The 14,126-nt window shown below is 36.9% G+C and overlaps 1 protein-coding gene across 1 annotated transcript in view; it reads left to right on the forward strand.

The window, feature by feature from the left end:
• Positions 1-14,126, forward strand: part of LOC104504490 (brain-specific angiogenesis inhibitor 3-like) — a gene marked incomplete at its 3' end in the record, with an annotated part of 74,747 nt that overhangs the window by 42,725 nt on the left and 17,896 nt on the right. Inside the window, exons 3-4 of the mRNA XM_010148404.1 lie at positions 9,094-9,244; positions 9,807-9,876. Coding sequence (XP_010146706.1) covers positions 9,181-9,244; positions 9,807-9,876 — 134 coding nt within the window. The remainder of the gene's footprint in view (positions 1-9,093; positions 9,245-9,806; positions 9,877-14,126) is intronic.

Below are 14,126 nucleotides of genomic sequence, written 5' to 3' on the forward strand. Positions count from 1 at the left end.
TTATAATCATCACAGTCAGACTAAGTGAAAGGCAACTGCAGTCTTTGTTGTTGAACTTCTCATTCTAGTAATCATTTTGATTGCTGTGGAAACTCCCTAAAATTACAGCAATTTTATTGTTACTAAATGAGATCAAAATTTAAAATAGAGCCAACGATCTGATTTAAGGGTAGAGATACTAGAGTGACAATCACATTTTCCTAAAAGAAAAAATTCTTTTGACAAGTTTTTACCTGCATAGCAGTGAGGGGCAACACAAGACATTATTCTCTAGCTACCTAATGAGGGCTTTTCCTGGTTATTTATCCTTCAGGACATCAGTTTGCACTGGCTGCACTTACATCCTCCTATAGGATTTTGAAGCCTCACATATCAGGCTCCACTGTCCTGAACACATCAATATCCATTCTGTTACACTCTTATATTATGCCATCTCTTCAAGGAAGTTACATCAGTTCTCTGCCTTTGTCAGTGCCCAGACACCTCCTCCTCTTTTTCTCAGAACTCCATGGGGAACTCCCTCTCAACTGTTCTCTGAACTACTCTTTTCTTTAGTTGCACTCATTGCTGACTCATGTGTAACCCTTGTGCTTAGCTCAGCCACCCCTTCATTATCAATCCTGGCTCATTGCTCCCAGCTACTCACACAGCCCCCACAGTGAACTTTTAAATAAATTAAAGTTAGGAAGGCTCAGGACCTTTAGAACACTCTCACTTGAGTTGCTCATCACTTTAATTGACGGTTGGCTCTTGCATCCTTCATTCTTCTCCAAACAGGTATAGCATTAGTATGCTAATGCAACCAAATATTTCTACTTGCATCAACGCAAAGAGAGATCTAAAAATCTGGGTAACTTTGTGTAGTAAGTGGAAATGAACATACAGCACATTGTTGTATGTTATAGCCAAACATTTTTTGCTTTGTTGTTAATGCAATTGTCTCACTGTTGTATCTCCTCAAACCTGCCAAAAGCATCTCTTTTCATTTAAGAGAGGACATTGCATATTCCATATTTTAACATGAAACCAATTTGGACTTTTCAAAGTCTAAAAACAGTTCTTGAAAAACAACTGCCCTGAAAACCAAAGTGTAATAACACCAATGAAGCCTGTTTATTATTTATCCATAATCTTCTCCTTAATTTGCATAGATACCAACTAAATAGAATTGTTTCTGACAGCCCACTGGAACTGCTCAACAGCCAGTGTGCATTCTCTTTTCCTGTGAGTCACAGACAGTCACAGAGACTTTCCAGGTCAAATTGCACTTTCATCATTATCAATCCAGTCCCTTATGTTCACACCGTGTCTTCAGTTGCTTCTATAATACTGTTACCCTCAATTATGTGCAAGAACATGAGGACTTCAATTCTTCAGTGGTTTCCAGAGACCAGGTAGATTTTGCTTGCCTGTCAGTCCAAAAAAACAAATCAATATTTTATCCATCTTTAAATAAGAAATCTTTCAGACTTGGTAATGCAAAATCTTACAAAGCTATTTTTATAGAGTAGTTTTTTAGGATAGCATCACCTTAAATACCTTTAAATACTTTTTTTTAATTTTCATCCCTCAGCAGTTAAGTAATGAAGTTATTTTAACAAAGCATGCTGGTATTTTCCACCTTTTTGCTTGAACTGAACATGGTCACTTTACACTCAAAAAGAATATTTTTTCAAAAAAAAAAGCCTACTGAATTCCAGAAAAAGACAACAAGGAACAGGAGTTCTCTGGCATAGTGAAACATCACAGTTTAGCAATTTGATATTAATTAGTCAGGAAGAAGTTGGAAAAACTTGTATTTAAATTGATTTTATACTTCAGAGTTATAAAGGGCTTCTTATTTTCTTTTATGTCTGCCTGAAACCCTGCTGTTCTGAGCTTCATAAACTTCACAAGACATTCATGTGAGGACATAGTTAAAATACTAAGTTATTTTGTCCTGACAGAGCTGACATTTACCTTGTTTAAAGTGTTTAACATCAAAGCCAACAGAATAAATTCATGATATGAAGTAGGCCATATTCACTAACCATAAAAATATTCAACAAATACTTTGTAAACATTTAAAACATTTAGGATAAGAAGCAAGATCAAAAGTCTCTGCTCATGTACCTTTCATCCCTTATTCTATAGGTGTAACACCCAATATGAGCCAAATTAATTTAATGTGAGTCTTTCCACTGACTTTTTAATTAATCCTGTAAACAATTAGAGGAACCTATTCCATCATTTCCTGCCTGCCCAGAAAAATATACATGTTCACAGCACAAAGGTAAAAAGGGAAGATCTTCCCTTGCCAGGTTTTGTAAACAAAGACATTAAATTGAGTCTGAGTAACCTGTTCCATGATACTGCTTGTACTGAGCTATTTGCTTGAATATAACTTAGCAATAACATTCCAAACCAGGAGGAAGACTAAAATTAGTATGAGCATAAGGAAACTGTATGAGAACTGTCTTCCAACTGGCTTTCAATTTACAGTAGGCATGCCACCAAGAAAGCAATTCTGAGTTAACACATTACGAACCTGCGCGTTGCACAGACACTCTCCAGAGAATGCTGTAAACAACACAGAATGAATTTTACAGTCTCATATGTTCGTAATAGCTGAGCATATTATGAATTACCCAGCTGGACTTCTTGCCTCTATCCCAACCAGTAACCAAAAAGAGACACAAATATTTCTATAGCCCTGGGGTAAATGAGCACAGCTCGGCTTGCATCCATTACAGTCGAGGACATCCAGGGCAGGAGGACAGTTGTGTGCAAGCTGACTGTCAGGCAGGGTTCCTGGCCAAAGCTCTCCTTCAGTCTGTGTGTGGGCCTGGGCTGAGAGAGCATGTTTGGGCCCAGATCAAAACTGTGCCAAGGAATTTACTAACAATTTAGCAGCATAGATCACATGCCATTGCATAAGAGGTGTCTTTACTGTTGGTGGTATTTTGCTCGCCGGAGTTAAACCACGACACTCGCAGAGGCAGAGTCTGCCATACAACAGAGCAAGGAAGGTTTGCATGTGCAGCAAGCAATTTCGCTGAATTCTTTTCCATCCCAGAAAACAGCATCCTATCCCTTCACACCTAGTTGACAGAATGATTTTGTACTATGTGCATTGTAAGGTCTGGAGAAGAACAGTGTCTACAGGAGGAATTAGTTTGGATAAAAACCAGCAGTTCTCCCTAGACATAACCGAGGGATGCCAACGTACAACTACACGTTATCAATTTAAATGAAGAGGTTATTGATCTGGGTGATAGAGGTGACAACTACCAAAGGAGAACTTTTAAGAAAAAGAACTGCAAAGGGCAGACGCTAAAAAGAAGGCTTTGTACGCTTTGTGTGGATCAGATATGAACAGTACCTTTATTGCTGGACCTGGGAAAAATTGAGAGACATTCTGACTGACGTCCTTCATAAATAAGTGTCAGTAAAGACTGTGAAAGCTTTACTCACAGAGAAGTAATTCTCAGAAATACGTTTAAGGTACACAATGGAAAAAAGAAGAGCAGGAATTGAATCTGTCAGTAAGGCATCTAGAGAAATTTTAGGTGAAAATAAGACAGATATTTAAAGTGAGTCTGGAAAGTGCAAATTCAAAGAAAACTTACAGTTTAAAGTATAAGTTTTCTTGCAGTCACAGTTACAGCATTGCACTAGGATCACAGGTAGGAAGACAGACTCCAGAAGAGAAGACAAGATATGACAGAAAAAGAAAAATTAAATCAATATACCTGAGCAAATTATACTGCACCCTGAGATTGGGCCCATGTAGTTGCCCCAAAGTTTAGTAACTGTTGTGATAATTTCCACATGATTTTAAAAGAAAAAAAAATCAAAACTTGATACTGAAAATAACTTCATGTGGCATTGCAGTGCTGTTGATGATACAGATGTCCTTTGTGAGACTGTAGTTGTAAACTAAACCAAAGGAACTGCAGAAATAGGTGGGTCATTTACAGCCACTTTATGAGCTATAGTTATCAGAAACTCAACAGGCATCTTGCTTGTTTGGTCAAACAAAAAGGATTGAGTGGAAGAACAAAGAATTGTGTGTCCCTAATTATCACTCGGTGTCTTTGTTAGGGAGATCACATAACTACTCAAAACCCACTGCTGTTGCACTAAGAAATTAGCTTGGTATAAAAATCCAAGTAAGGTTACCATTCACACTGTCTTGTACCATATACAGAATCCTGCAGTATAATAATTAACTGTGCATATCTCTTCACATAAATGCTCATGAAGTAAATGCTAATTATTTTGGGTTATCATGTCAGATATCAGAACACAATGTAATGAGGTTAAACCACTTGAGCCTTCAACTTTTAAGGACACCAGAGAAGATTTTGAGGAGGTATAAAAGTTTGTCTATAAGCTAATTAAAGTAAATTCTTGTATAGCTGTTGATTTAAAACATGAATGACAGTATTTTAGAAAAATTCCTTCTAGCATGGTGCTGTTTTGAATATGAGTATCAGATTTCCTGAATTCTTGGCTTGAACAAGAGGTGTTAGCAGTGCTTAAGACTGATGAAAGAAAAGAGCATGGGATTTTTTAAATTAAATGGTACCGTCAAAGCTTTATGGTGCCAGTAATACTAATGATCCTGGAAGAGAAACCTGAAAGTCTACAGCTATGATTCTTCAGACATTTACTAACAGTTTTGAATATGTTTGCAACTGAAGAGACAGCCTTCCTTGCCATACTTTTTGTCACTGAAACTCTGTCCTCATGGCAGAAAAACGTTCCCTCTTTGAGCCACAGCCTCAGAAAGTCCATCTAGTATTTCATGGCAGTTTACTCTAGAAATGAGTATTTAATCTAGAATTCAGTATTATCTGAGCAGTATACTGTACACCTGTATTCTGACTATGTCTTCCATTCCTGAGACATAGGTACTGTATTGTGTAAATCAGTTTAAAAATAGATAATAATAAAAAAATCAAATCAGGAATAATAGACAGTGTTTTCCTTTATGAATTTATATCTGTAATTTAAAGAAGGAAAATCTGAACTGCTGTATAGTTGAGGACTTGAGATTCACAAAAAGCCAATTAAATACACCAGTTTTGGCTTATACTTCTGCTCCTTACTTTCTCCATTGCATTCTCTTTGTTCTTTGTTTCATTTATTCTTTATTGTGATGTTTAAGTGTTCTTTATGCGTGTATTGTATATGGTCAGAACTTAATAAGAATAAAATTAACACCTATTTAATTTATCTCCTTAGGCTTATCTCCTCAGAGCTAAGTCAAAGGCAAGAATTTTTTTAATGTTCAAGAGATTTTATAATTCACATGATATTCTGCTATTTTTCATTTCTACTTCATTGCATAATCCAGCTGAGTGGACTGTGGCCCTATTCATTTTTCTATCACCAATACAGATTTCATTTTTCATGTTCATTTGCCAGTATCCTTGATTCTTATACGATTTATCAGAACCCAGAGACAGGCAACTAGTTTGTTGAAGGAGAAAGAACCTGTTTTAGGGCAAGAAGACAAATCAGGTGTCGTTACTTAACCATCTTTGTGTGGAAGATCTGTTCACACTGCTATTAAAAAAAACACTGCTCTCAAAAAAAAGAAAAAAAGAAAATCAACTACTGGATCCTCCAAAAATAACGATAAATTATTATTTTGAGGTTACATTTATGACCTACTTTTTGTAGGTCATAAAAATGAAAAAATCTTCTCTATATTATTCTACATTATTACATTAAAAATATAAATCACTAGAATATGTAGCTTGGAATTCCAGTTTTTTTACTTTTCTCAGCTGTGCTTCAGTGCCTTCATACAGAGTGGGTGTCTTACAAGAAAGCAAGCAGGAAATAATTTGGTACCTGATGTGAGCTCTTGCTTTCAATAGTATATTGTTTATTAAAAAGGCATGAATGGTAGCTAAGCACTTGAGGCTCAATTAAAGCTCATGAAATTGAGCATTCTGAGGACAGAAAAACTCCCTTCCCCCACTTGTAATTAGAATTAAATATGGGGATCTGAGAACAACAGCAACGGGAGGAAGAGGAGGTTAGAGTACTAGTTGACTTAATTTCAGAAGCTTGAAGAAATAGTGAATAAATTAGGCTGTTAAATTTAATTTTGTTGCAAGTTGTCAGGTGCTCAGCACAGGTAATTAATGTGGTGACTTTTAATAAACTAGAATTAAAGTAACAGCTCTTCCTAAATCAGTGGGGAAGATGTGTACCACTATCTCTTGATGCAGACAGCTTGACACACTGTGGCTCACTGTGAGTGATGAGCCACAAGGTTTTTGTGATGATGCAGCATGTGCAGCAAGGTGAGGGGAGGTGGTGGTCCCTTGGCAAGGGAGGAGAGCGAGAAAGAGAGATTTGGAGTAGTCAATGACCTGGTGAGAAAAAAAAACCCTTCTAATAAAGAACTTGTTAAAATCATGGCTCCCTGGCTATAGCTACTCAATGCCCCATTTAATAACAGCCTTTGGTGAAAATTAATTTTTGTTCCAATTTGGAAATAGACTTCCTAGATTAGCACTTTCACAGACAGCACAGCACTGTTTGTTTATTTGTTTATCAAAGGGTAAGAATACTGAGGTACATAAAAGCCAGATTTCCAGGGGGAGTGTTGGTCAGTGATGCTGACCACATGCATACCTGGCAGAGGGGAATTTCATTTGCCAGGACTCCTTCTCTGGCTGGTAAAGGAGGGAGGCTGAATTCACTTCAAGCACTGCATGTACGTGATTCTGTCATTACAATCCCACAGCAGTTGTTAGGTGTTGTTTTGAGGCTGATTTGCAGCTTTCTGTTGGTGTGTGGTGCAAATATACGGTTGTATCAGTCATACAGATTTACCATCAGTGTTTATTAAAGACCCCGTCTGCCATTCAGAAGAGTTAGGTATAATCAACTGTCGTGTATTCCAGCCAGAGCACAGATCGCTTCTGATAAAACTTGCTTCTGTCTTCTCATTTTGTAATCAACATGATCATTAACATTTCCATCACAGTTCTTTCTTCCACAACAGCCGTGTCCACATTTGGCTCAGATTATCACCATCTATCTTTCTTTCAATACAAGGGAAAACTATGAACTAAATCCTACAGTCTATACTCAGTCAGCCATAAAAGTTATCAGTGTTTTCACCAAAAAGCTCAGGATTTGTTTGTACTTGCATTATTTATAAGGAAAAGAGTATATTCACTTTTTTTTTTTTCAGGGTAATTCTCTGTTTTACCTATGCAGTTTTTCCTCTAAAAGATTCTGTACTATTCCTCAGAAGAAATTTTATTGTAGAATTCTTCTTCCAACAGAACATGCTAGCTTTTACAAAAACATTGATAGGAAAGTAAATTAAAGTTGTATAGCAGGAGTTCGTAACATGAGCCAACTAGTAAAAGAAAGGACATGTCCTTATTTTCTATTATATTTATTGGGCATTCCAATTCCAAGCTTTCATTTTAAGTAAGTATTTATTTTTCAAATACAGGGAGTATTTCTATCAGTCAGGCTTTAACAGGATAGATTTTATAAATCCACATACTTTAGGGACATCTAAACATAAGAAATAATGGCAAAATCTAGGATGGGATGACTAGTGCATTTTCAGGATCTGATTTTTTTTCCAGTTTACATTCTTTGCTTTTTGAAAATGAACAATAGATCTCTTGCATATAATTATATAGAACGCCTTTTTTCCAGATTTAAAATGACAATTTGAGCCAGGGTTAGAAAGCAAGGTGTTTGTCACATCTGTAAACTCACAGCAGGAGTTCATTAAGTTTTGACTCTTCAAGTGCATAACTTGTTGAAAGTTCAAAGGTTGATATCAGTTATCAGCTCTGTATTTGAGATAACCATCGGAGTGAGCTAACACAATTGATTTTGGGGAAGAATCTGAGAACATTAACACAGTAGGAAATTCAAAACAAGAAGTCTGAAAGTATTTAAATAATGTGAACTAAAAAACATGTGGTATCATGTACATCTTATCCTTCTCAAATTTTTGTAGCCACCAGCCTGGATTCAACAATATTTGCAACCATATATATATATAATTAGGAACTTGCATATTTTCTCCCTAAATAGTTTGCTGAACTGGGATTTTAGTAAAAAAAGTTTACTAGCTTTTTATTAAAAGGCTGTAAGACAGCTATCAGGGGTGTATGTTGCATAAAGAATCATAAAAATAATATCTACATTTTTCAACTATGATCATGCAGTTAATACTGGATGTGTGAAATGGGGTTTTTGGTTTTGGGGTTTTTTTAACCTCGGTATAATTTTGACACTTCAAATTGTGATAAGGATAAATTGTGATAAAGATATTCTCAATATTACTTGTGTGGTTCTGGGTACAATATACATGGCGTTTTATAGCCTGCAATTGGCATTTTAAGCAACACAGTAGAGGGTAGATCACCATTTATGCCAAGAAGGTCATTTATATAAGCTACAATGTCAAGTTTAATTAAGGGCTGCAGTGACAAAAGAAAGCCGATTGCATGTGCTCAAAATACTTTTTAGATGACAAATGACTGACACCCATAATAACAATATCCAGGGTAATTGTTAAGGTTATAATACTTAAACCTGACTAAAAAGATCTCAGGCAGTATATTCCAATAGGTTAACATTCTATAAGATTTAAATAAAATTGAAATAAATCAAACTTAATTTATTGCCTAAAATTCAGGATCTTTCTGCATGGAGGAAAAAAAAAATAACTGGCAATTAGTAACATGTGTATCTCCACATGTTCTTTATTCAGCTCAGGTTTTATAAGCAGTACCTTTGTAACTTGCTTACCACAGTGGCTTTATGATGACCCCTGGTTAAGGTAAATGTGTAGAGAAAAATCTGGTGGCATGATTTTTTTTTTGTTTTCTTTGTCCCTGCTCAGCACATTCAGTATTTGGGAAAACAGTCAAACCCTGTTCTGCCTAATCCACATCAACATCTCTCTTTCTTTCTCTTCGCGGCAACCACATCACAAAGGTGGAGTTGGTTAAGGTTGAAGGTCAAGATGATAGAATATGACAACTCTCTGAACTGAAAAGAGAAATGAGTGTCCCTAAGTATTCAGCATGAGCTTCTTTTTGCTCCCTGCAGGGCATCTGCACCACAACCACCGCATTTTTACACTTCTTCTTCTTAGCTTCATTCTGTTGGGTTTTGACAGAAGCGTGGCAGTCATATATGGCTGTTACTGGAAAAATTAGAACACGGCTCATAAGGAAACGTTTCCTGTGCCTTGGATGGGGTAAGTCTGTAAAATTCATTTCTTCAGAATCATTGAAATGAAACTTTTAATACAGTGACAATGTCAGGAATATCATAATTTTCCTCAGTAATCCTGGAAGATAGTAGGCAGCATGTTAATAAAAAGAAAACTAGGTTAGGACCCTTTCTACTTAAGATCAAGCTATGCTGGTGTATATTTTAGCATTCTTTTGTAAATATTTTTTTAACACAATTTTAAGATATTTTCAGTAAAGCAGTGTAATATCAAGAAATCAAAACAAAACAAAACAAAGCATTCACTGAATATTTATGAAGCCTCCTCCTAGTTCACTTTAAGACCTGTCAAATGTACCAGTAATTTAACTACATCAAAGTAGTACACCGTGGGCAGAAAACGGTGTCCTCCTCCCTGCCAGTGCTTCAGAAAAACAAATCCTGCAATAGCACTGTGCTTCATTAAATGATTCATTCCATGTAAAATTGGCCATTTTGCATTAGCTTGCCCTGTCATTTTTCATCCAGGCAGAACAGCAATATTTTGCTCAGCATCTAATGGTTATTACTATTTGGTTTTTTTTCAGGTTTACCAGCATTAGTGGTTGCAATATCAATAGGCTTTACCAAGACAAAAGGATATGGAACAGCCCACTAGTAAGTCAATCTGGAATGATAAATTGTTTTTTTAATTAACAAGCCTGTTACACCCATCAGGAATTACATAGCATAGTCTAAAGGCCCTACAAGTATCCATTCACACTTGGAACTGCCCTAGGAGTCACTGAGTGGTTCACGAAAGAACAAAGAGAAAACCATATGCCAAGCTTGGACTGAGATCAGCAAAGCACCAGGGATCCTGGAATTCTTGTGAGGGTTTGAAATAGTGGAAACTAGAAGTAGACAGTAGTAGAAACTGAAATAGAAACACTATTAGATTCAGTTAGACTCTCAGCATTTATATACATTTACTAAAGAGTAACTTAAATGTTCTGACCAGCTTTTGCTAACCTCTAAACATGTCTAAAACTGTACTGTCAAGAGTTTCTTTGGCACCCAGGATTCTGCCCACCTAGCATGTACTTCAGTTTTAATGCCCCTGAGCCTGCTTGGAGCCAAAGCCCCTAGGAAATCTCAAAATAGCTCTCCCATCCATCCCCTATCTCCTGGGGAGCCTGATCCAGCCCATTTCCTGGACTGAGCTGTACTTGAGAGACAGTGAGGAAGAGATCTGTGTACTTCGTTTACATCTTATTAATACAGTTCCTATTTAGCCACCTGGCTGGTTACAGTGTGTATTTAGCATCCTGGAGAATTCACTCCTCAGTGACGCTGCCCTTCGGTTGTCTCCTAAAACCCCTGCCAGCAGACCACTCCAACCACCGAGACGTTATGTATGCAAGAGTGCGTTTCCTTTGCTCGTCCTGTTTGGAGCTCTCCTCACGTTGCCTAAGAAATTAAGTATGCATCTGGACAGCAAGAGAGGAAATATGACTGTGTAGCCTGGTAATGAGGGCATTCATCAGCGATGAGGATGAGTTAGGTCAAGTCCTCACTTCAATGAATATTTAATTATTCTCCTTTGCATCGTCACTGAGTGAGATCAGGATTCCCGCTCCCTCTCCTGTGTGTCCCAACCTCTTGGCACATGGCGAGTGGGCTTCAGGCCCTCGCTCCAACTCTGGGTGGGTAAAGATTCAGAAACAAACCTCCTGAATAGCAGCTCAAAGCACTGAGCTCCTTAGTTTTAAAATGTGACAATGTGTGTCTTTTTAGCGAGGAATGACTTACCTAAGAAGTGAAGTGCTTAAGTTATAGTTAAGTATCAGAACTTAGAGTTGGCAACCACTAGTGAAACAACTGGCTTAGATGTCTTTTGGGAGTTATATTGAGGGCTTGCTCCTCTGACGTTTTTTCTCACTAATATGTGCTCACCTTGCTGGCTTTTTTTATTATTTAGTCCTTGAACCAGGACTGGAAAACCATTTAGGCTATGAAAAAGTCACAAGATTAATGCTATTAACAAGATCACAAATCACAAGATTACAGTGTCCACACCCCACCGGGGATGTAGCTCTGTCCCTTGCAGAATCAATCCCACTGCATTTACTCTACTGAAATTATTTATGTGTGCCTACTTGTTTTAGTTAGTGTTGCTTCCTACTTCCTGGGCTGAATGCATTTTTAAAAGAGGAGGTACTGAAATATTCAGACAAAGCAACAAATCATTCATTAAGGGTAACCTGGAAAATAAAAAAGGGCAGGTCTCTCTATGTGTAACAACTCCTCTCCCAGGATCCAAAATCAGCTGACACGGCACCGTGGGACAAAAGCATGAGAGGAGGTGCATAAAGGACAAACAGAACCATAATGCAACTTTCTCATCTTATTTGCAAATACATTTTCTTGGCATTTGACATCAGAATCATATAAGGAAAACAGGGAATGCAAGGAATGGATTCCTCCCCTATCACCAGCTCCTGTGGTGTCCCACTCTAGAAAACAGCAAAGAATTGTGTCCTGTAACAACTGTGGAGCTGTGTGAAAGCAGAGTTCCTGTCCAGCTCCTCATCCCACAACTAAAGCACTTGTCTAAGTTTTTTAGCTGCTTACACTATATTTGGCCTGTTTGGCTGCAATCAGTTACACACACGCTGCCATCAGAAATGCGTCCTGTTGGAAACTATTCCTGGTCTGTAAAATGCTATTTTTGCAAATGACATTTCCAAATGGAGAAAATTAAGAGTGAAAGTGAAAGAATTGATTCCAGTCCCATAGTCCCACACATGAAGAGATTGATGGAAAGGGAGAAGGCCCAAGGATCTTTGAAGCAGATCTCAGTTCATACAGTATATGAATGATGGGGGTGGCTTGAATTGTTCTCACTTGAACCAATTCTGTGATCAGCAGTCTCTGATTTCTATCTTTCTCCTTCAGCCCTAATTATTACACAGTTATATTACTGTACATTTGAAACGACATATGAAAACTATTTTACACAGACACTTGTATTGATAGACACAGAAGCTGAAGGGATTTCCTAAAAATAATAAAAAACCAGAGTGACAAGATTTTAAATATTTCAGGATATCCAAAAAATATTGGTGTGGCTAAAAGCTTGACTGTTTTTTCCAACTCTTTCTGTGAGCCTAATAAATATTATTGCTACCTCTCTTCAGATGATCACAGCTATGAAAACACCACTACTACACTCTACAGTTGATAAACCCATGTGACCTACTAATGTTTACATACAGTGCTTTATATTAATGAGCAGTGCAGATAACTTCCAGGAATTTGTTGTATCAGCAAAAGTTAAAATTCTGTTATATTCCTGTTCTCCTCAAGAAGGAACCATTATCCTGGAAAGTGTCAAATAACTCACAGAATGTTCAAGACACAGGAGCAAGTCTACAGATGCTTCATCACTCAGCAGCATTTTATGACCATGTAACATGGTCCCATAAAACCACCAGTGAATGCTCTTAATACTAATCAATTTATATAACTTTCTGCTATCTGAGGATCAGGGAGAAAGAAGACAGAACAGGAGAACAAAATAAAACCCACTATAGCACATAGAAAAAAGCTATCAGGGCAAAGAAGAAAAGAAGAAGGTAAAAACCAGTAAAAAAATGACAACAATTGCCTTATGCTATAGGAAGGCACCTAAGAACCTGTCTTCAGAAAATCTTCAACAGAAAGCAATGGGGAAAAAGTGCATTTCAGAGTCATCAGGTGACAGATACTAAATACATTGCAATAATTGTGTCACACAATGAAAATCCAGATAGTTGAAAATTCATATTGTGTAAAAAAAGGAAGACATCCTCTATATTTTTTTCCCAGTTCTGCCTCTTAATGGAAGTCAGTCTTTCGTACAGCCTATTTACTTGAGGGTGTGGGAAAGGGAGGGAACAATTCTCCCATGGTCTTAAAGATTTATGTGGTAGAAACTGTTTTCTTTTTATTTAAAAAAAAAAAAAACCACAAAAAACAAACAACTTTTGGACCATTTTTTCTGCAAAGGAAACTGAAATTATGTTTCACATACAATACGTCAACAATTTTTATGAACTGATATTTCTGTCTCCCAATAAACATGAATATTTTAATTATTTGTCTAAGTTATGCAGAGTGGTCATCTTCACTATGTTTAAAAATTGATACTGGTAGGGAAACGCACTGCGAATACCTTCCTCCTCAGAAGCCCATGTTCTCAGTCTTTCACAATATATAACCTAACCTTTGGAAAAAGAGCAAGAAAAATTGCTGAAAATTCTGACACTAAAAAAATAAATTTAACATTACTGTTGTAGTTGTTTTTTGAGGTAGAATGTGGAATAGCCTAACATGTATTTGTTTTAACAATGGGGCAGATATGAGCTATTTGCATCAATTTATCATTCCAGAATTTAGCATGCTGATGCAGTTGGGTTCATGTGGCAGATTTCACATGGCTTCATTGCACTGGGGAGCACTTTTACTCTTTGCAGTTAGAATTCCAGCCGTAACAGACCATTAATATTATGATGCGCTTGCATTTAATTTACTTGGCTTTCAAAAGTACAAAAACAGTACTGGAATGTAAGGAAGATATGTATGATTCTGATGTGAATGTTTCTGTGTGTGATATCCAAGTAAATTATTTGAATGCTTATACTTGAGTTTTCCTATATGTAGGTGTTACCATGCATTCAAACAAACATGCAGTTCTTTGAATGTGCAATCACTGGGAAAATAGCACAGCTGCAGTTACTTCAGTATGTGAAGCTCCTGATCTTTTGCAGATATGGAAAGCTTTACATCATGGTGTACCAAATATTTAGAATTTGATTCTGTAAGCGCTCTGTGTTTGGAAATCTGATGGTTTTTAGTGAAAGCCCTGATGCAATATGACAAATTCT

The sequence above is a fragment of the Eurypyga helias genome, unplaced genomic scaffold, assembly GCF_000690775.1.
Source record: "Eurypyga helias isolate BGI_N326 unplaced genomic scaffold, ASM69077v1 scaffold1513, whole genome shotgun sequence".
Classification (NCBI taxonomy): domain Eukaryota; kingdom Metazoa; phylum Chordata; class Aves; order Eurypygiformes; family Eurypygidae; genus Eurypyga; species Eurypyga helias.